General features: G+C 44.9%; 1 protein-coding gene across 1 annotated transcript; it reads right to left on the reverse strand.

Moving 5' to 3' along the window:
* Window positions 1-4241: 4241 nt before the first annotated feature.
* Window positions 4242-8664, reverse strand: LOC137320606 (relaxin-3-like). The gene is made up of 2 exons (XM_067982292.1): window positions 8300-8664; window positions 4242-4558 (listed from the first exon to the last, which is right to left on the reverse strand). The coding sequence occupies exons 1-2, from the start codon at window positions 8481-8483 to the stop codon at window positions 4242-4244; spliced, it is 501 nt and encodes a 166-aa protein (XP_067838393.1). The 5' UTR covers window positions 8484-8664.
* Window positions 8665-21220: the final 12556 nt, after the last annotated feature.

The following is a 21220-nucleotide window of genomic DNA, read 5'->3' on the forward strand; positions in this document are numbered from 1 at the left end:
TAATGTCATTATATTGAGTCCATGGATATAGAATATTCTATAAAGATTGATGTAAAGTTTGTATGGTTTTAATCTGACTTGAACTCAGTGAGCCGATACTGCGGCATTCGAACATTGTTCCTTTTATCACTTCCTTTTCCTTCCTGAGGGACCTTGCCCAAGGGAGATGCTTCATTTGTGGTGATGCAAGTGTCCTACTCATCCTCCATTCTCCCTCAATCTGGCACATGTACTCATTAAAATCATCTGGTACCTGCTGATATTCACTGTCGTCCCTGTAAAATTGTTGCTCTCCAAAAGACGCCTCTTGTTTCTGGAACCTGTCCTCTTCAAGCATCTGAGACTTCTTCATGTTAGCCATCTCCTCGAAGTTGTTTTTATCGACTGAGGTTTGAAAGGGCTGTAGAACAGAAATAAAACTCTATCAGTGAACCACAGCACAGCTGACAGGAAAGAAAGTTAAAAAATCAGCCTGTTCTCCTCCCAAATCCTTCCCCATCGTTCCTACAACTCCATGTTTGAACTTCTCCAATCAGGTTTCTGCCCCTGCCACAGCACTGAAACAGCCCTTCTCAAAGTCACAACGTGACTGTGCCCATGATGCATTATCCCTGCTCACTTTTCTCGGCCTGTCTGGGTCCTTTGACATGGATGACCACACCATCCTCCTTCAAAGCCTCTCCTCTCTTGTCCAGCTTGGTGTGACTTGGTTCCATTCCTGTCTGTCCAGAGAATAACCTGCAAAGGCTTCTCTTCCGCCAATGCTACTTCTGGAGTACCTTAAGGATCTATCCTTGGCCCCCTCCTAATTCTCATCTGCATGCTGCCCCTCAGCGATATCATCCAAAAACACAATGTCAGTTTCCACATGTACACTGACAACTTCTAGGTCTACCTCATCACCACATCTACTGACCCCTCTATTGCTTCTGATTTGTCATGCTGCTTGACCAATATCCAGTATTGGATGAGCAGAAATTTCCTCCAATTAAATATTGGGAAGACCGAAGTCATTGTCTTCGGGACCCGCCAGAAACTCCATTCCAAACACCATCCCCCTCCCTGGTCACTGCCTGAGGCTGAACAAGACTGTTCACAACCTCGGCATCCTATTTGACCCTGAGCTGAGCTTCCAACCCCATATCCTCTCCATCACCAAGACCCATACGTCCACCTTCATAATATTGCTCATCTCCGCACATGCCTCAGCCCATCGGCTGCTGAAACCCTCTTCCATGCCTTTGTTACCTCCAGACTCGACTATTACAATGATCTCTTGGCTGGCCTCCCATCTTCCACCCTCCATAAACTTCAGCTCATCCAAAATTTGTGCTGCCTGTATCCTAACTCGCACCAAGTCCCTTTCACCCATCACCCCTGTGCTCACTGACCTACATTGACTCCTGGTCCGGCAATGCCTCGATTTTAAAATTCTCATCCTTTTGTTCAAATCCCTCCATGGCCTCGCCCCTCCCTATCTCTGTAATCTCCTCCAGCGCTACAACCCTCTGAGATCTCTTCGCTTCTCCAATTCTGGCCTCCTGGGCATCCTGCATTTCCGTCGCCTCACCATTGCCTGCCTTGCCTTCAGCTGCCTCGGCCCTAAGCTCTACAATTCCCTCCCTAAACCTCTCCGCCTCTCTACCTCTCTCACTTCCTTTAAGACACTCCTTTAAACCTACTTCTTTGACCAAGCATTTGGTCGCCTATCCTAATATCTCTTTATGTGGCTCGGTGTCAAATTCTGTTTGATAAATCGCATGTGAAGCGCCTTGGGATGTTTTACTACATGAAAGGCACTGGGTATGAATCGGAAGTTTAAGTGCCCTATCACAAAGCTGCTCCATATCAACCATGCTTGCACTAAGCCTTGATTTTTGACTGTGGAATAGGTTTTTCTGATCGTACCCGATTTCAGTTTATATAATTTTATTTCCCTTTACTGGAGTACTAAAGGAAGTGACCCTGGAAATAATGGATGCATTGGTGGACACCTTCCAAAATTCTTTCGACTCTGGAACAGTCCCGAAAGATTGGAGGGTGGCAAATGTAATCCCACAATTTAAAAAAGGAGGGAGAGAAAACACAGGGAATTACAGACCAGTTAGCCTCACATCAGTAGTGGGTCAAATGCTGGAGTCTATTGTAAATGATGTGATAACAGAACACTTGGAAGGCATTAACAGGATTGGACAAAGTCAGCATGGGTTTATGAAAGGGAAATCATGCTTAACAAATATACTGGAGTTTTTTGAAGATGTAACTCGTAGAATAGATAGGGGAGAACCAGTGGATGTGTTCTGTTTGGATTTTCAGAAGGCTTTTGATAAGGTCCGACACAAGAGGTTAGTGTGCAAGATTAAAGCACATGGGATTGGGGGGAATATACTGGCATGGTTGACAGACAGGAAACAGAAAGTAGGAATAAACGGGTCTTATTCCGGGGAGCAGGCTGTGACTAGTGGGGTACCGCAGGGATCAGTGCTTGGGCCCCATCTATTCACAATATATATCAATGATTTGAATGAAGGAACTAAATGTAACATTTCCAAGTTGGAGACGACACAAAGCTGGAGTGGAATGTGGGCTGTGAGGAGGATGCAAAGAGGCTCCAATGTGATTTAGACAAGTTGGGTGAGTGGGCAAGAACATGGCAGATGCAGCATAATGAGGATAAATGTGAGGTTATCCACTTTGGTTGTAAAAACAGAAAGGCAGATTATTATCTGACTGGTGATAGATTGGGAAAAGGGGAGATGCAACGAGACCTGGATGTCCTTGTACACCAGTCGCTGAAAGCGAGCATTCAGTTGCAGCAAGCAGTTGGGAAGGCGAATGGTATGTTGGCCTTCATTGCAAGAGGATTTGAGTACAGCAGCAGGGATGTCTTACTGCAGTTATACAGGGCCTTGGTGAGACCACATCTGGAGTATTGTGTGCAGTTTTGGTCCTTGCCATGGAGGGAGTGCAACGAAGGTTTACCAGACTGATTCCTGGGATGGCAGGACTGACGTATTAGGAGAGATTGGGACGATTAGGCCTATATTCACTCGAGTTTAGAAGAACGAGAGGTGATCTCATCGAAAAATATAAAATTCTAACAGGACTAGTCAGACTAGATGCAGGGAGGATGTTCCCGATGGCTGGGGAGTCCAGAACCAGAGGTCACAGTCTCAGGATATGGGGTATGCCATTTCGAACCGAGATGAGGAGAAATTTCTTCACTCAGAGGGTGGTGAACCTGTGGAATTCTCCACCACAGAAGGCAGTGGAGGCCAAGTCATTAGATGTATTCAAGAAGGAGATAGAAATATTTCTTAATGCTAAAGGGATCAAGGGATCTGGGGAAAAAGCGGGAACAGGGTACAAAGTTAGACGATCAGTCATGATCATTTTGAATGGCAGAGCAGGCCCGCAGGGCCGAGTGGCCTACTCTTGCTCCTATTTTCTATGTTTCTGTGTTTAGTTGCAGTAGTTTTTCTGGGTTCAACATCATTTGATGCATCGGAACAAAATAAAGGAATGTTTTCAGTTTATATTTTGAAGAGCTCGTCGCACAGCGGAGCACCTCTGCAGCTAAGCAACAGTTATCAGATTAAACCCTTTTCACAAGTGGTGTGATGATGCCTTTAAATTAATAAATAATACAGTGCCTTGTGTTTGTTTTATTATGTTAAAGGTGCTATTTCAATGCAAGTTGTTGTTGTAAAGGATTGGATTTGGAAAATTGTGTATGATCTTAAATTTACCCCTATTTAATGTTGCCTATCAGGAGGAAGTCATTACCATATATATTTTATTATACCAGCTAATATGGTTTTATATAAGGTAAAGCTTATACCTGTGATCATCAATACATACTAAATTCGCCTTGATTGGATGCTTTTTGAATCACACCCCAGAGGTTACTCATGGGGATGAGTGATAGTGTGCGGAGACCATTGGGAAATAGACTAAAATATTTGTTAACAAACAAAATAAACTATTTACAAAAAATAATTTTCACAAGAAATGAAAAGTTGAAACCTTTACAGCTGCAATTTTTTTTATTTGTTGTAAGAGTTTCAGGATGACTATCACAAGTCCGTCACATAGACCATAAACCATACGAGGAATTACATGTAAATTACGTTTGCGTTATTCCACATTTTGTGAGATGTTTAATAGACTACACATTTTACAATCTTACTTAAACAGAGTCCATGTGTGTAGAATATTCTATAAATAGAGATGTACAGTTTTCAGCAGAAGGTGCTGATATCCTTTTTGGTGCAGCCAGAAGTGCAGCATCTTCTTAACATTTCTGCCGATCCATCCCTTTTCTTCCTGAAGGATCTGGCCCAGGGTAGATGTTGCATCAGTGACGATGCAAATGCCCGGTCTTTATTGCTGCCTCCCTCAATCTGGCGGATGTACTCACTGAAATCATCTGGTATCTGCTCATACTGGTTGTAGTAATCGTCGAACACTTGCTCTGCAAAAGATGGTTCAAGTTGCTGGTTCCTGTCATTGTCCATCTCCTTGAAGTAGTCCTTATCAGATGAGGTCTGGAAGGGATCTGGAACAGAAATAAAACTCCACCTGTCATCACTAATAGGTTATTGAAATTGCTTTTATTTTCCTTCCCTCTGTCCCGACTGCAGGAGGCTGTCACCTGCGCTCCTCTGTCTCGGGCAGAGGAATGTTCCAGCCTCTGGACTCTCAAAAGTCCTCTGCTTTAATGTACTCCACTGTATACTGACTGCGCGGATATAGTTGTTTAAGTATACATTGTTGCATACGTAGTCAGAGAAATAATTGACAACTATCCCGAGTGGGTAATCAATGTCTGGTCAATCAGTTGAACAGTTCTACACTGCAGTTGTGACAGAAAGTTGATGAAAGCACCAGTCAGTGGATCACCAATTCTAGAGGGGAGCGACCTCATGAGAGAACTTACCCATTCTGATGTGTTTAGGGAAACATTTTTGTCTATTGGCAGATTTGTTTTTCTCTAACTCTTGGACTGTTGCTCTCTTTCTCTCCCGTCACCCACCGCCCCCCTCCCCCACCCCACCCTGCCGATAGGAATTACATGTTTGTAATTTTTGATTTGTGAGTTTCTCTCCCCTGCTTGACAGCTGGAAATTCTGCTCTTTTGTCAATACATTACGCACGGTCAAACTATTATTAATAGCTATTTGCAGAATGGGATTCGGCCACTCGTCCTGGAATCAGTTCGTGCACTTCAGACTTCTGAATCTATACCAGAACCTTGTTTTGATTCATCGTTTTCCAATCCAGTTTGTTGTCTTTTCTTAGCCATCCCCTTCAAAAACAATTTCTCAAACCATTCATCTCTATCCTTATTTCCAGGATCCTGATCCGGAAAGAAGGTAAAACAGAAAATAACTTCGATAAGCTGATGCCATCCCAGTGCAGTTTGATATCGGTGAAATGCTGATAATTACCAATAATAAATTTGCTAGGTCATACTCACTATGGGCCAGTGATTGCCTCATCTGACACCATCCTCCACATTCAAGGATGACATGCTGGAATTTTGTCAGGTCGATTATATTCTGTTGGCCTCCTTCGTCATGCATCTACTCAGGTATTCTACCAATAGCCTAATCTTAGACATGTTCTGCTGGCCTGCCACCCACCGCCCCCACCCCCCCTCCACCCCCAGTGCTTCAAATGGGAATTGTTCGTGAAATAAATCAGTGGTTTACAAGTCAGTGGAAATATATATTGTTTTAAATTAAAATCTTTATGCTATTGACCTTCCTTTCCGATTGCTGCTTAGAATGACAGATGTCCCTTTAACTGTGTCATTGTACCACCTTTACACCTATGCAAGGCGGTTTTGGATACACAGCGCACTGAAACTGGAAGTATAACTCAGGAGTTGTGTTCCCCATCCAAGGCAGTATATCAAAGGCAACAGATATGAGACCATCTCCAGAAGGTAGTCTCACACCACTTGGGCTTCACACCAGGTGCAGTATAACTCCAGTGTCGTGTCAGGCTGAGTTTGACCAGTTCTCAGGCAGTGCACTCTATGGCTTCTTAAACTGAAATTTGAATCTTTGCAGTACTGGGAATGAATCAACATTCTCATCAGCCTTTTCTCTGCTGACATTAAAAGTACAACCAGTCAGCGAGCAGAATTCTGCATCTTCATGCCTGCGGGCACTGACTGGGCAGAGGGTCAGATGCAGCATCATTCAAGTTTTCCAGTTCTGCATCACACTTTACAGGTGCTGGTCTGTGAGCAGTACCTGAAGTATAGTCACATCTCTAAACAATAATTAGGGTCGGTAATTCTAAAAAGTTAATCAGAAAAGAGGTGGAAAGTGTGAAGTGTTGAAATAAATGATGTTCGCACTAAACAAAAATAGCGCCCTAAAAGCACTGTGAGATTCCATTAAAATATGATCAGGACGTGTGGTGATGCCAGCATTTACCCAGGATATCTCCTCCATGATGGGAAGCCTTGCTTCATCACAGAGTCAGGCGATGGTCTAGCTCCAAATAAACAGTAACTGCTGGGTGAGACCTCCTCCAGGTGACTGCACCCAACTTTACCCAATCAGAGCTACAGATAAAAGAGTCATTGACACTGCTGGACAATCTGAAATAAGAAGAGAAAGTCCTGGAAATGAACATCAGGTCAGTCAGCATCCGAAAGACAGCGGTTCTCTCCTGAAAATAATGGTTCTGACAACGAGTCTCACGTTAACTTGTCCTTCAGATGATCACTGAGCCGCTCTGTATTTCCAACATTTCTACTCACCCTTGTCTGATGCCGACTGCAGTCCACAGACGTTTTACATCATAACATATATTAATAATAATCTTATAATACACACGTTTCTCCCCTCAAGGTCGAAAAGAATGGCTGCTCCTCGCAAATAAAGTTGAAATAAACATTTTCTAATATAAAATCAGTTTTCATGCTCCCGGTGAACTTTTAGGGGTTTGCCTCTACATATAAATAGGAAGATGGATATTCCAGTTACAATAAACCTAATATGATCACGATATCCCTGGCTCAGTGAGAGCCTCCATCAATAACACTATAACCTCTCGATTTCTAACGCTTAACTTGGATTGTTTTTTGGACAGGGACACAGTAAATGGAGTTTGACATCAAGGCAGCATTTGACCAAGTGTGGCACCAAGGAGCCCTAGTAAAATTGAAGTCAATGGGAATCAGGGGGAAAACTCTCCAGTGGCTGGAGTCATACCTCGCACAAAGGAAGATGGCAGTGGTTGTTGGTGGCCAATCATCTCAGCCCCAGGACATTGCTGCAGCAGTTCCTCAGGGCAGTGTCCTAGGCCCAACCATCTTCAGCTGCTTCATCAATGACCTTCCCTCCATCATAAGGTCAGAAATGGGGATGTTCGCTGATGATTGCACAGCGTTCAGTTCCATTCGTAACCCCTCAAATAATGAAGCAGTCCGAGCCCGCATGCAGCAAGACCTGGACAACATCCAGGCATGGGCTTATAAGTGGCAAGTAACATTCGCGCCAGATAAGTGCCAGGCAATGACCATCTCCAACAAGAGAGAGTCTAACCACCTCCCCTTGACATTTAACGGCATTACCATCGCCGAATCCCCCACCATCAAGATCCTGGGGGTCACCATTGACCAGAAACTTAACTGGACCAGCCATATAGATAATGTGGCTACGAGAGCAGGTCAGAGGCTGGGTATTCTGCGGCGAGTGACTCACCTCCTGATTCCACAAAGCCTTTCCACCATCTGCAAGGCACAAGTTAGGAGTGTGATGGAATACTCTCCACTTGCTTGGATGAGTGCAGCTCCAAAAACACTGAAGAAGCTCAACACCATCGAAGATAAAGCAGCCCGCTTGATTGGCACCCCATCCACCACCCCAAACATTCACTCCCTTCACCACCGGCGCACTGTGGCTGCAGTGTGTACCATCCACAGGATGCACTGCAACAACTCGCCAAGGCTTCTTCGACAGCACCTCCCAAACCCACGACCTCGACCACCTAGAAGGACAATAGCAGCAGGCACATGGGAACAACACCACCTGCACGTTCCCCTCCAAGTCACACACCATCCCGACTTGGAAATATATCGCAGTTTCTTCATTGTCGCTGGGTCAAAATCATGGAACTCCCTTCCTAACAGCACTGTGGGAGAACCGTCACCACACGGACTGCAGCGGCTCAAGAAGGCGGCTCACCACCACCTTCTCGAGGGAAATTAGGGATGGGCAATAAATGCCGGCCTCGCCAGAGACGCCCACATCCCATGAACGAATAAAAAAATACTCACCGTTTTGGTTATCGAGAAGCCTCTTCCAGCGTAAAGCTCCACAAGTAAAGACCACGGCTTTGATGAACTCCCGGTCGCACAGTTTGACACCTGATTCCCCGCTCTTGAAAGTCTGCGACAAGACAGAAGTGGGAAAGGAGGTGAGGAACATGTTGATTACCAAAACACACAGGAGACTCTTCATCTCAGCTCACGAGTGTTCAGCCTGGGCTACTCTAAAACTAACAGTAAGTGTTCTCCTCACTCGCTGCTCCTGGTGCTCAGACTGTTGCTGTCTTTTTTTCCTGATCTCAATGTATTTCACTGTCCCTAACTCCCAGATGATTAGATGTCTATATTGGTCTGACTCTCTCTCTCTCCTGTCCCCGACTTCTGCATGTCTCTGTTCCCTCTCTCCCTTTTATACCTGTTTCTTCCTCCTTTGCTCTGACTCATCACTATTTTAAAAAAGGAACTTGTTCCTCCCTCTCTCCGACGACCTCGGAGATTCTTGCAACGCTTCAGATTGGACTCCTGAATTACTCGTCGCTACACTCCCCCCTCTCATTATTACATTTACAGTTTAGGAAATGAATGGAAAGTGCAGCATTCAGCAATCTCCTGATCTCCTCCTGTCCTCTCTCCACTTTGTCATTTTCCCTTCTACCTTTCATTTACCATTTTTGACTATAGTTTTAATGTAACTTCTTTCAATTCTCCCACTATTCAATCGGTTACTTTTATATCACTTTAGAAACATTTTTCTCCTGTTCCCATTTCTCCTTTTTCCCACTCCCCCATCGTATACTCCGTCCTCTGTTTTAATCTTTGACTTGTGCTCGGGCCCCACAATCTCTTCTGACCCCTAACTCGTCACCTTTTATTCCACCCTTTTCCCCGTTGCTCTCTCCTTTTCTTTGTGTTCGTTCAGATCTTTTCTCCTTCCTATAATTCTGTTATCATGTTATTGCTACAAGTCACACAATTTTTCTTATGTTGATTGCCCATATTGTGGTTTCATCATTTGCTGTCGTTCTGCTGGTTCTCTTTTTAACTACCAGAGCAGCACTATATTGCTTTAGTAGTTATTAATACCATAGAATCATAGATATTTACCGCACAAAAAAAGGCCGTTTGGTCCATTGTGTCTGTGCCAGGCTCTCTGCTAGAACAGCCCAAAATTAACCCCAGTGCCCAGCACTTTCCCCATAGACCTGTATCTACCTCTGCTCCAAATATGTAAACAATTTTACAACACCAAGTTATAGTCCAGCAATTTTATTTTAAATTCACAAGCTTTCGGAGGCTTCCTCCTTCGTCAGGTAAATGTTCGAACATTTACCTGACGAAGGAGGAAGCCTCCGAAAGCTTGTGAATTTAAAATAAAATTGCTGGACTATAACTTGGTGTTGTAAAATTGTTTACAATTGTCAACCCCAGTCCATCACCGGCATCTCCACATCCAAATATGTACCAAATTTTCCCTTAAAAGATACGATGGTCTCTGTCTCAATACAAAGAACATTCCCCACCCTGTCTTCTCACTGTCTTAGTGACAATTTTCAATTGATGACCCCCCTCATCACTGACTCCCCAATCAGAGGAAATAGTCACTCTATAAAAACCCTTCATAATTTTAAAAACGTCTATTAAATCTCCTCTTGCCCTTCACTGCTCCAGTGGGAACAATCCCTGTCCCTCAAGCCTCTCCTCATAGCCACAGTTTCCCATCCCTGGCATCATCCCGGTGAATCGATGCTGTATGTTCTCTCTGGCTTTAACATCCTTTCTATAAACTACACACAGTACTCTAACTGTGGCCTAAACAGAGTTTATACAAATTTAGAATTACTTATTTAATTTTGCACTCAATGCCCCTAATAATAAAGCCCAAAGTGCTGTTGGCCTTTTTAAGGCTTTATTTACCTGTACTTACACTTTCGTATTTGAAACTTTAGGTCTCATTGTGAGGTGAAGTGAATTAAATTCAGAATATAATAAAGTAAATGTGAAAATTTCACTGGTTATGCTGCAATCCCTCCATCATTTTTTTTATTCGTTCATGGGATGTGGGCGTCGCTGGTGAGGCCAGCATTTATTGCCCATCCCTAATTGCCCTTGAGAAGGTGGTGGTGAGCCGCCTTCTTAAACCGCTGCAGTCCTTGTGGTGAAGGGAGAGCCAGGATTTTGACCCAGCGACAAAGAATGAACGGCGATATATTTCCAAGTCGGGATGGTGTGTGACTTGGAGGGGAACGTGCAGGTGGTGGTGTTCCCATGTGCCTGCTGCCCTTGTCCTTCTAGGTGGTAGAGGTCGCGGGTTTGGTCGGTGCTGGCGAACAAGCTTTGGCGAGTTGCTGCAGTGCATCCTGTGGATGGTACACACTGCAGCCACTGTGCGCTGGTGCTGGAGGGAGTGAATGTTTAGGGTGGTGGATGGGGCGCCAATCAAGCGGGCTGCTTTGTCCTCGATGGTGTCGAGCTTCTTGAGTGTTGTTGGAGCTGCACACATCCAGGCAAGTGGAGAGTATTCCATCACACTCCTGACTTGTGCCTTGTAGATGGTGGAAAGGCTTTGGGGAGTCAGGAGGTGAGTCACTTGCCTCAGAATACCCAGCCTCTGACCTGCTCTTGCAGTCACAGTATTTATGTGGCTGGTCCAGTTAACTTTCTGGTCAATGGTGACCCCCAGGATCTTGATTGTGGGGGATTTGGCAATGATAATGCCATTGAATGTCAAGGGGAGGTGGTTGGATTCTCTCTTGTTGGAGATGGTCATTGCCTGGCACTTGTCTGGCGCGAGTGTCTCTTGCCACATATCAGCCCAAGCCTGGATGTTGTCCAGGTCTTGCTGCATGCGGGCTCGGACTGCTTCATTATCTGAGGGGTTACGAATGGAACTGAACACTGTGCAATCATCAGCGAACATCCCCATTTCTGACCTTATGATGGAGGGAAGGTCATTGGTGAAGCAGCTGATGATGGTTGGGCCTAGGATACTGCCCTGAGGAACTGCTGCAGCAATGTCCTGGGGCTGAGCTGATTGGCCTCCAACAACCACTACCATCTTCCTTTATGCTCGGTATGACTCCAACCACTCGAGAGTCTTCAGAACTGTGGCAGTGAATTGTGAAGATGGCAAATTGGCATCCAGGAACTTTCTTTACTGTCAAACACAAATGACCATATTTTCCTCCTTTACAAATCAGTATCAAAGTTCACTTATCTCTGTTCGTGAGGAGCACCTGTCTGTCAAACTGGAGGCTTCACCTGGGTTTCCTCCAGTCAGTTTCGTGCCTCACAAATTCAATTATCGTGTCCGGCAAAAACTGTCCAATCAACACATGCCGGCACTGAGGCTCATTTTAAAATTGCCCAAGTCGTTAACAAGCTGTTCAATCACCCGATTTCAGTAGATGTGAACTCCCAGCGAGCAAATTTTAATGGATGGAAAACTGTGGACAGTGCCCCACGATGTCCCAATATGAACTTCTAGTGGGTGAGATTCCCCACTGAGAACGTGCATTTTTAAAATCAGTCCGTAGTAGTCATACTGAGCACTGTATTGACACTAATATAATTATGTAAAAGATTTCACAATGGTGCTGGTGCTTTTTATTTAAAGAAATGCGTCTCTAACATTTGCATCATGCAGCCATGACAGTACATGGAAGCTAATGCAGCATCACATGATGAGTGCAGAATGACCACAGCCAATATTGTCTGCTCACGTCACTTTTGGACAATAAGGTGGTCTGCAACAACAGGGCCGACAGTGGTACTGGTGGGGAGAGCAATACAGTGAAATCCCTGACAACCAGCAGAAGATGTTCGAGACAGTCAAAGACATTCCTTTTGATGTGGGAGGAGGGCACATGGCAGCTCATATGTTCCAATATGATCCTGTCTTCAGATCTGGTGAGAACTGAACATAATGGTCTTCAGTGTTCCACATCGTTACTTTCAAAGGCAATTGTAAAGTAGCAAGGTGTACTAATGTACTCATAAATGTACCTTCTGTTCTCGTTACAGATAGTGGTACAAGCACACACTGGACACTGCCAGAACCAGAACAGTATAGTGCACCAAATAACCCTGGGTCATTGTTATGGTTTGCATTTTTTAAATTTCAAAATATACTTTATTTCATTTGAATTTAAAAGGTACACACATTTCAAAGTAAATATCACAATTCCAAAACAGTACATTTCAAACCAAGAACACCACAGATAGATAGTACACAAAGCGATCTCATTATTACAATTCAAACACAGTATTTCTTGTGACTCATGGTGAACAATACAAGGTCGGATGGCCTTACACGGTGGCCTTTCCCCATAGAGCCTTTGCGTAGGCTGCACCTCGCCTCAGTGCGTCCCGCAGCACGTACTCCTGGACCTTGGAGTGTGCCAGTCGGCAACACTCAGTCATGGACAGCTGTTTCGTGCGGACCAAAGGGCCTCCTTCACCGAGTTGATGGACTTCCAGTCACAAGTGATATCTGTCCTGTGGAACAGTCCGTAGAGCACAGCGTCCTGTGTTACCGAACTGTTGGGGATGAACCGGGACAGATACCAGCGCATCTCTCTCCACACCCTCTGCACAAGGGGGAAGCCCACCAGGAGGTGGATGACGGTTTCATCACCACCACAGCCTCGAGGGCAGCTCGCGGTAACACTGAGGTTGCGTGCGTGTTGGAAGGACCGCATTGGGAGGGTCTTTCTAACCACCATCCAGGCTACATCCTGGTGCCTGTGGTCAGTTTCCACCACCGTCTGGTCGGGGAAGAAACCGATCGAGTCCACCTCTCAGTTCCTTGCAGGACTCTGAGAACGTTTTATGTTGACCACTGTCTGATGGCCTTGTGATCGAAGGGGTTCCTCCACAGGAACTTCTCCACCTGGGGCAGGTGGGAGAGGGGACGGTCCAGCTGAACGGGACGTCCTGCACCTGCTTGGCCACCGTGGCCAATCCTTCTCACTGTGTTGGACAGGCAGAAAACCAGCATGTAGTGACACTTGGTATTTGCATACTGGGGGTCTACACACATCCTGAGACAGCCACACACAAAAGTGTAGAAGGGCATGCCAGGAGCCGCACCAGGTGTACCTAAAAATGAGGTGCCAACCTGGTGAAGCTACAACTCAGGACTACATGCATGCTAAACAGCGGAAGCAACATGCTACAGACAGAGCTAAGAGATTCCACAACCAACGGATCAGATCAAAGCTCTGCAGTCTTGCCACATCCAGTCCTGAATGGTGGTGGACAATTATACAACTAAAGGGAGGAGGAGGCTCTGTGAACATCCCCATCCTCAATGATGGCAGAGTCCAGCACGTGAGTGCAAAAGACAAGGCTGAAGCGTTTGCAACCATCTTCAGCCAGATGTGCCGAGTGGATGATCCATCTTGGCCGCCTCCTGATATCCCCACCATCACAGAAGCCAGTCTTCAGCCAATTCATTTCACTCCACGTGATGTCAAGAAACGGCTGAGGCACTGGATACAGCAAAGGCTATGGGCCCCGACAACATCTCGGCTGTCGTACTGAAGACTTGTGCTCCAGAACTAGCTGCACCTCGAGCCAAGCTGTTCCAGTACAGCTACCTGACAATGTGGAAAATTGCCCAGGTATGTCTTGTCCACAAAAAGCAGGACAAATCCAATCCGGCCAATTACGGCCCATCAGTCTACTCTGATTCATCAGCAAAGTGATGGAAGATGTCATCGACAGTGCTATCAAGCGGCACTTACCAATAACCTGCTCACCGATGCTCAGGTTGGGTTCCGCCAGTACCACTCGGCTCCAGACCTCATTACAGCCTTGGTCCAAACATGGACAAAAGAGCTGAATTCCAGAGGTGAGGTGAGAGTGACTGCCCTTGACATCAAGGCAGCATTTGACCAAGTGTGGCACCAAGGAGCCCTTGTAAAATTGAAATCAATGGGAATCAGGGAGAAAACTCTCCAGTGGCTGGAGTCAAACCTAGCACAAAGGAAGATGGTAGTGGTTGTTGGAGGCCAATCATCTCAGCCCCAGGACAATGCTGCAGGAGTTCCTCAGGGCAGTGTCCAAGGCCCAACCATCTTCAGCTGCTTCATCAATGACCTTCCCCCCATCATAAGGTCAGAAATGGGGATGTTCGCTGATGATTGCACAGTGTTCAATTCTATTCGCAACCCCTCAGATAATGAAGCAGTCCGAGTCCGCATGCAGCAAGACCTGGACAACATCCAGGTTTGGGCTCATAAGATGTAGACAAATGCCAGGCAATGACCATCTCCAACAATAGAGAGTCTAGCCACCTCCCCTTGACATTCAACGACATTACCATCGCCGAATCCCCCACAATCAACATCCTGGGGGTCACCATTGACCAGAAACTTAACTGGACCAGCCATATAAATAGTGTGGCTACAAGAGCATGTCAGAGGCTGGGTATTCCGCGGCAAGTGACTCACCTCCTTACTCCCCAAAGCCTTTCCACCATCTACAAGGCACAAGTCAGGAGTGTGATGGAATACTCTCCACTTGCCTGGATGAGTGCAGCTCCAACAACACTCAAGAAGCTCGACACCATCCAGGACAAAGCAGCCCGCTTGATTGGCACCCCATCCACCACTCTAAACATTCAATCCCTTCACCACCGGCGCACAGTGGATGCAGTGTGTACCGTCCACAGGATGCACTGCAGCAACTCGCCAAGGCTTCTTCGACAGCACCTCCCAAACCCACGACCTCCACCACCTAGAAGGAAAAGAGCAGCAGGTACATGGGAACAATACCACCTGCAGGTTCCCCTCCAAGTCACACACCATCCCGACTTGGAAATATATCGCCGTTCCTTCATCGTCACTGGGTCAAAATCTTGGAACTCCCTTCCTAACAGCACTGTGGGAGAACCTTCACCACACGGACTGCAGCGGTTCAAGAAGGCGGGTCACCACCACCTTCTCAAGGGCAATTAGGGATGGGCAATAAATGTCGGTCTTGCCAGCGATGCCCACATCCCATGAATGAATGAAAAAAAAAGGTTCGAGAACCAGAGGGCATAGATTTAAGGTGATTCGTAAAAGAACCAAAGGTGATATGAGGAAAAACTTTTTTATGTATCGTGTGGTTGGGATCTGGAATGCACTGCCCGAGGCAAATTCAATCATGGCCTTAAAAGGGAACTGGATAAGTACTTGAAACGAAAAAATATGCAGGGCTGCAGGGATGGGGCAGGGGAGTGGGACTAGCTGGATTGCTCGTGCATAGAGCCGGCGTGGACTCGATGGGCTGAATGGCCTCCTTTCATGCTGTAACCATTCTATGATTCTAATTGGTATGTAGAAAATGAGAATGGCAAAGTAGGAGAGAAATAGGGAAATAGAAAATTGAGAGGAGAGGAAATGATCGACAGAAAATAAGATTAATGAGAAGGAAAAAAATAAAGGATTACAAAATGGAGGGTATGTCAGTCAGCACGGATTTGTTAAAGGAAAATCGTGTTTGACTAACTTGATTGAGTTCTTTGATGAAGTAACGGAGAGGGTTGATGAGGGTAGTGCAGTTGATGTTGTGTATGGACTTTCAAAAGGCATTTGATAAAGTACCACACAATAGAATTGTTCGCAAAATTAGACCTATGGGATTAAAGGGACAGTGGCAGTGTGGACACAAAATTGCCTCGGGGACAGAAAGCAGAGAGTAGTGGTGAATGGTTGTTTTTCAGACTGGAGGGAAGTATACAGTGATGCCCCCCAGGGGGTCAGTAATAGGACCACTGTCTTTTTATATATATATTAATGACCTGGACTTGGGTATACATGGCATAATTTCAAAGCTTGCAGATGACATGAAACTCAGATATGTAGTAAGCGGTGAGGAGGATGGTAACAGAATTCAGGAGGACACAGGCTGAAATGGGCAGACACATGGCAGATGAAATTTAACGCAGAGAAGTGTGAAGTGATTCACTTTGGTAGGAAGAATGAGGAGAGACAATATAAACTGAATGGTCCAATTTTAAAGGGGGTGCAGGAACAGAGAGACCTGGGGGTGTCTTTTACGGTGGCAGGAGAAGTTGAGAAGGCTGTTAAAAAGGCATAAGGTGTCCTTGGCTTTATACATAGAGGCATTTAGTGCAAAAGCAAGGAAGTTATGATGAACCTGTGTAAAACACTGGTCAGGCCCCTGATGGTGTATTGTGGGCATCACACTTTAGGAAGGATGTCAAGGCCTGAGAGAGGGTGCAGAGGAGATTTACCAGAATGGTGCCAGGGATGAAAGACTGCAGTTACATGGAGAGACTACAGAAACTGGGGTTGTTCTCCTTAGAGTAGAGAATGTTAAGGGGAGATTTGATCGAGGTGTTCAAAATCACGAAGGGTTTTGATAGAGTAAATAAGGAGAAACTGTTTCCAGTAGCAGGAGAATCGTTAACAAGAGGACACAGATTTAAGGTAATTGGCAAAAGATCCAGGGCGACATGAGTGAGTTATGGTCTGGAATGCACTGTCTGAACGGGTGGCAGAAGCAGATTCAATAATAACCTTCAAAAGGGAATTGGATAATTATTTGAAGGGTAAAACTTTGCAGGGCTACAGGGAAAGATCCGGGGAGTGGGACTAATTGGATAGGTCTTTCAAAGAGCCGGCACAGGCACGATAGGCCGAATGGCCTCCTTCTGTACTGTATCATTCTATGATTGTATGAAAGTGAGAGGCACGATATGGAGAGGAATAAGGAAATCGAAAATGGAGTGTGGGAAGAGAAAGGTTGTAAGACGAAACTGGGAGCACTAAGAAGGAGTAAAATAGAAAAATGAAAGAATTTAGAATGACAGGATTTCAGGAGAGGGAAAGCTAAAGAGAAAATGGAGGAGATGGGGAGAGAAAAAAGAGGAAATGGAAAATTGAGAGAGATCAGGAGAGTAAAGGCAAGACAAAAAAGAGGATGAGCAGGAAAGGAAATTGTAAGTGGAAAATGAGGGAGATAAGGAGAGGAATCGGTCAATCGAAAATAGGTATGAGAGGGAGAGAAAAGAGAAAATCAAAAAAGGTAGTTAGAATTACGATGAGATGAATGGAAATTGAAAAATGAGAGTTGAGGAGAGAAAAAATAAGCAGAAGAAAAAAACTGAGAAGGAGAAAGAACAGAAGGAGATGAGACATGGAGGATTTGGGTAGAAGGAAGGCAAACTAAAAAAATGGGTGATATGGGGGAAGGAAAAGCTCAGTGGGAAAGGAGCCGGATGAGATGGAGAGATCAGGGAAATAGAAAAGTTGTTCTGCAGAGGAAAAGGAAAGTGGAGAATGAAAAGAGTAAGAAGGAGAGAGAAAAATGGAACAGAAAAATGAGAAATTTGATAGAGACTAAAATAGTAAGTCGAAAAATGAGAGCGATGAGAGGATTCGGTCGATCGGAAACAGAAAATGTGAAAAGGAGAAAGAAAGGAAATTACAAAATGAGAGAGATGAGAAGGAGGGAGAAACAAATAGAAAAAGGGGGAGATAAGGAGAGGGAAATCGAAATACAAAAGCTAGAGTTGATATCGATCTTTTACAAAAAACATACCAAATATAACACAAATTTTTGTTAATTAGTGTTAATGGACAAACAAATGCTGCAGATTAATTCTTCCCTGAGGCTAACTGAACAGGCTGCTGCTGGTTGGAGATAAAGATAAAGGGTGACATTTTCAGAATGAGGCCGAGGAACATAGGAACAGGAGAAGGCCATTTAGCCCCTCGAGCCTGTTCCGTCATTCAATGATATCATGGATGACCTGTGACCTAACTCCATATACCTGCCGTAGTCCCATACCCCTTTATAACTTTGGTTAACAAAAATCTATTAATCTCAGATTTAAAATGAACCACTAAGCTAGCATCAACTGCGGTTTGCAGAAGAGAGTTCCAAACTTCTACCACCCTTTGCATGTAAAAGTGTTTTGTAACTTCACTCGTGAAAGTCCTGGCTCTAATTTTTAGGCTATGCCCCCTGGTCCGAGACTCCCCAACCAGCGGAAATAGTTTCTCTCTATCTGCCTTATCAGTTCCCCTTAATATCTTCAAAATGTCAATCAAATCACCATAATCTTCCAAATTCCAGGGAATACAACCCTAGTTTGTGCTATCTCTCCTCATAATTTAACCCTTGGAGTCCAGGTATCATTCCAGTAAACCTACGCTGCACTCCCTCCAAGGCCAATATATCCTTCCTAAGGTGCGGTGCCCAGAACTGAACACAGTACTCCAGGTGTGGTCTACCCCCTTGTATTCTAGTCCTCTAGATATAAAGGCCAGCATTCCACTAGCCTTTTGATTATCTTCTATACCTGTCCATGACCTTTTCAACGAGTGTCAATTTGGAAAGTGATGTCCATCTGGACATTGTGTTCTGCCCCCAGAGCAGGTCCTAACTGAAGTCTCACACATGAGATTCTTGAGCTACTTATGAGGGAAGATTTTCCCATTGCCTACCTCATGGTTTTTATCTTCGGACTACCTTCTCCTAGGTGGACTGTAGCAAGGATAAAGAGGCCCACATACCCTTTACAATGGTCGGGGGGGGGGTGATCACCTGCGCCCATCAGACGCAAGTACCCCACCAGACATCAACCCAGAATTCGGAGACAATGCTCTGGTCTCCGCTCGCCAAGTCTGTCTAGAATGTGACCCAAACCAACCCAGGGCAGGAAAATTTCCACTGAGCCTGTGGTCATTCTGTCCAGATGTGAGTACACCACTGGATGTCACCCCAATATTTAGAGACTATTTTCTAGTCTCCACTCACTAATTGTTCTTTGAAGCTTAATATTAAATAGCAGCCTTATTACTCCACGTCTGTGATTGGGCAGTAATGAATGATGAGGCAGATCTCTCTCAGGGGTTTTACCACCAGCTGAAACGAAAGAATTCTCAGGAGCCATTAAGGAAAGAAGCTCTGGTTACTGGAGAACACTGGGTTTGGAGGTTGTGAACCAGGCCTTTCTCTCATTGTTGTGTTTTCCAAGGGTTGGAAGTGAGTCTGATTGTACATCACTACCAGGATCAGTCACATCCAAACACTCCTTCCAGGTGAAACAGCGATTTACTTGTACTTCTTTCAAATTACTACACTGTATGTGCCGCTCACAATGCGGTCTCCTCTACAATGGGGAGACCAAATGAAGATTGGGTGATCGCTTTGCTGAACACCTCCGCTCTGTCCACAAGTGTGACCCTGACCTGCCGGTCGTTTTCCATTTTAATTCCTGTCCCACTCCCACTCTGACCTCTCTGTCTTCGGCCTCCTACACTGTTCCAATGAAGCTCAACGTAAGCTCGAGGAACAGCACCTCATCTTTCGATTAGGCCCTTTACAACATTCCGGACTCAACATTGATTTCAATAACTTCAGATCAAAACCAATGCTCCCAATTTGAATATTTTTTTATTTATTGGAATGCAACTGCTGGTAATGGTTCTGATGTTGCCATTTGCAGCTTCTCTGGACCGAACTTTTGTTTCTTAACCTGTCCCATTCCCACCCTCCTTGCCTTGCACCATCATCCCTTTTGTCATTTAATCACTCGTGCCCTCTATCCTATCGTAGACCTTCCCTTTTGTTCTTCCCTCCCCCCCGCTTCCCCTGGCTCTGTACTTGCTTAAAAACTTTAACTCTTTAACATCTTCCAGTTCTGATAAAAGCTCTTTGACCTGAAACGTTAACTCTGTTTCTTTCTCCACTGATGCTGCCTCACTTGTTGAGCTTTTCCAGCATTTTCTGTTTTTATTTCCAATGTCGGCAGGTTCAGTGAGGAAATTACCTTCCAGTTTTAAAGCACAATTATATGGCACTGGAACCCGGGAATTTTATTATGGTGTAACTACACAAGAATCCAGTGCTCAGACTGTTCAATGAGTTGTCAAATCTCCAATATGTTCAGGACATTACACATCAAGGGGCTGAGTCAGGCAGACAGAAAGGAGTTACATTTCTACAGGGCTGCTCACCCGCAGAACACACCTCCCAATGCTTACAGTCCACAGGAGACAGGGAAAACAAGAAACAGTCTGTACACCAGCTTCCTGTGCAGTGTCCTAATTATACATGGGACGTGTTCCAGTCTCCTGATTTGTTAATTTAAAATCAAATCACTCTCTCTTTCCATACTTCGATCTGTGATGTGTGTAAAGTACTGCAGTGATTATGTTGCTGGACCAGTAATCTATATAGTACAGGTTCATAGCTCCTTGAAAGTGGAGTCACAGGTGGATAGGGTGGTGAAGAAGGCATTCGGCATGTTTGTTTTAATTGGTCAGAACATTGAATACAGGAGTTGGGATGTCTTGTTGAAGTTGTACAAGACATTAGTAAGGCCACACTTGGAACACTGTGTACAGTTCTGGTCACCCTATTATAGAAAGGATATTAGTAAACCAGAAAGAGTGCAGAAAAGATTTACTCGGATGCTACCGGGACTTGATGGTTTGACTTATAGGGAGAGGTTAGATAGACTGAGACTTTTTTCCCTGGAGAGTAGGAGGGTAAGGGGTGATCTTATAGAAGTCTATAAAATAATGAGGGGCATAGATAAGGTAGATAGTCAAAATCTTTTCCCAAAGGTAGGGGTGTCTATAATCCAGAAAAGGTGAGTTCAAATCCTACCAGGGCAGTTTGAGAATTTGAGTTCAGTTTAAAAACTCAAGAAATAAAAAGCTGGTATCAGTAAAAGTAACCATGAAGCTGTCGGACTGTCATAAATACTCAACTGAGTCGCTAACACCCTTCAGGGAAGGAAACTCGCTGCCTTTACCCACTCTGGCCTATGTGTGACCTCAGTCCCACACCAACATGGTTGACTCTTAAATGCCCTCTCAAGTGGTCCAGCAAGTATCAGTTTTATCAAACCATTCAATACAAAGAATGGACTGCAGATGTTCAAGAAGAAGGCCCACCACCACCTTC

This window comes from Heptranchias perlo, chromosome 4 (genome assembly GCF_035084215.1).
Source record: "Heptranchias perlo isolate sHepPer1 chromosome 4, sHepPer1.hap1, whole genome shotgun sequence".
Lineage (NCBI taxonomy): Eukaryota > Metazoa > Chordata > Chondrichthyes > Hexanchiformes > Hexanchidae > Heptranchias > Heptranchias perlo.

Coding starts and splice junctions, on each gene's coding strand:
- LOC137320606 (XM_067982292.1), bottom strand. CDS start 8,483: ATGAAGAGTCTCCTGTGTGTTTTGGTAATCAACATGTTCCTCACCTCC. Junction 4,559..8,299: donor GCTTCTCGATAACCAAAACG/GTGAGTATTTTT, acceptor TTTCTGTTCCAG/ATCCCTTCCAGACCTCATCT.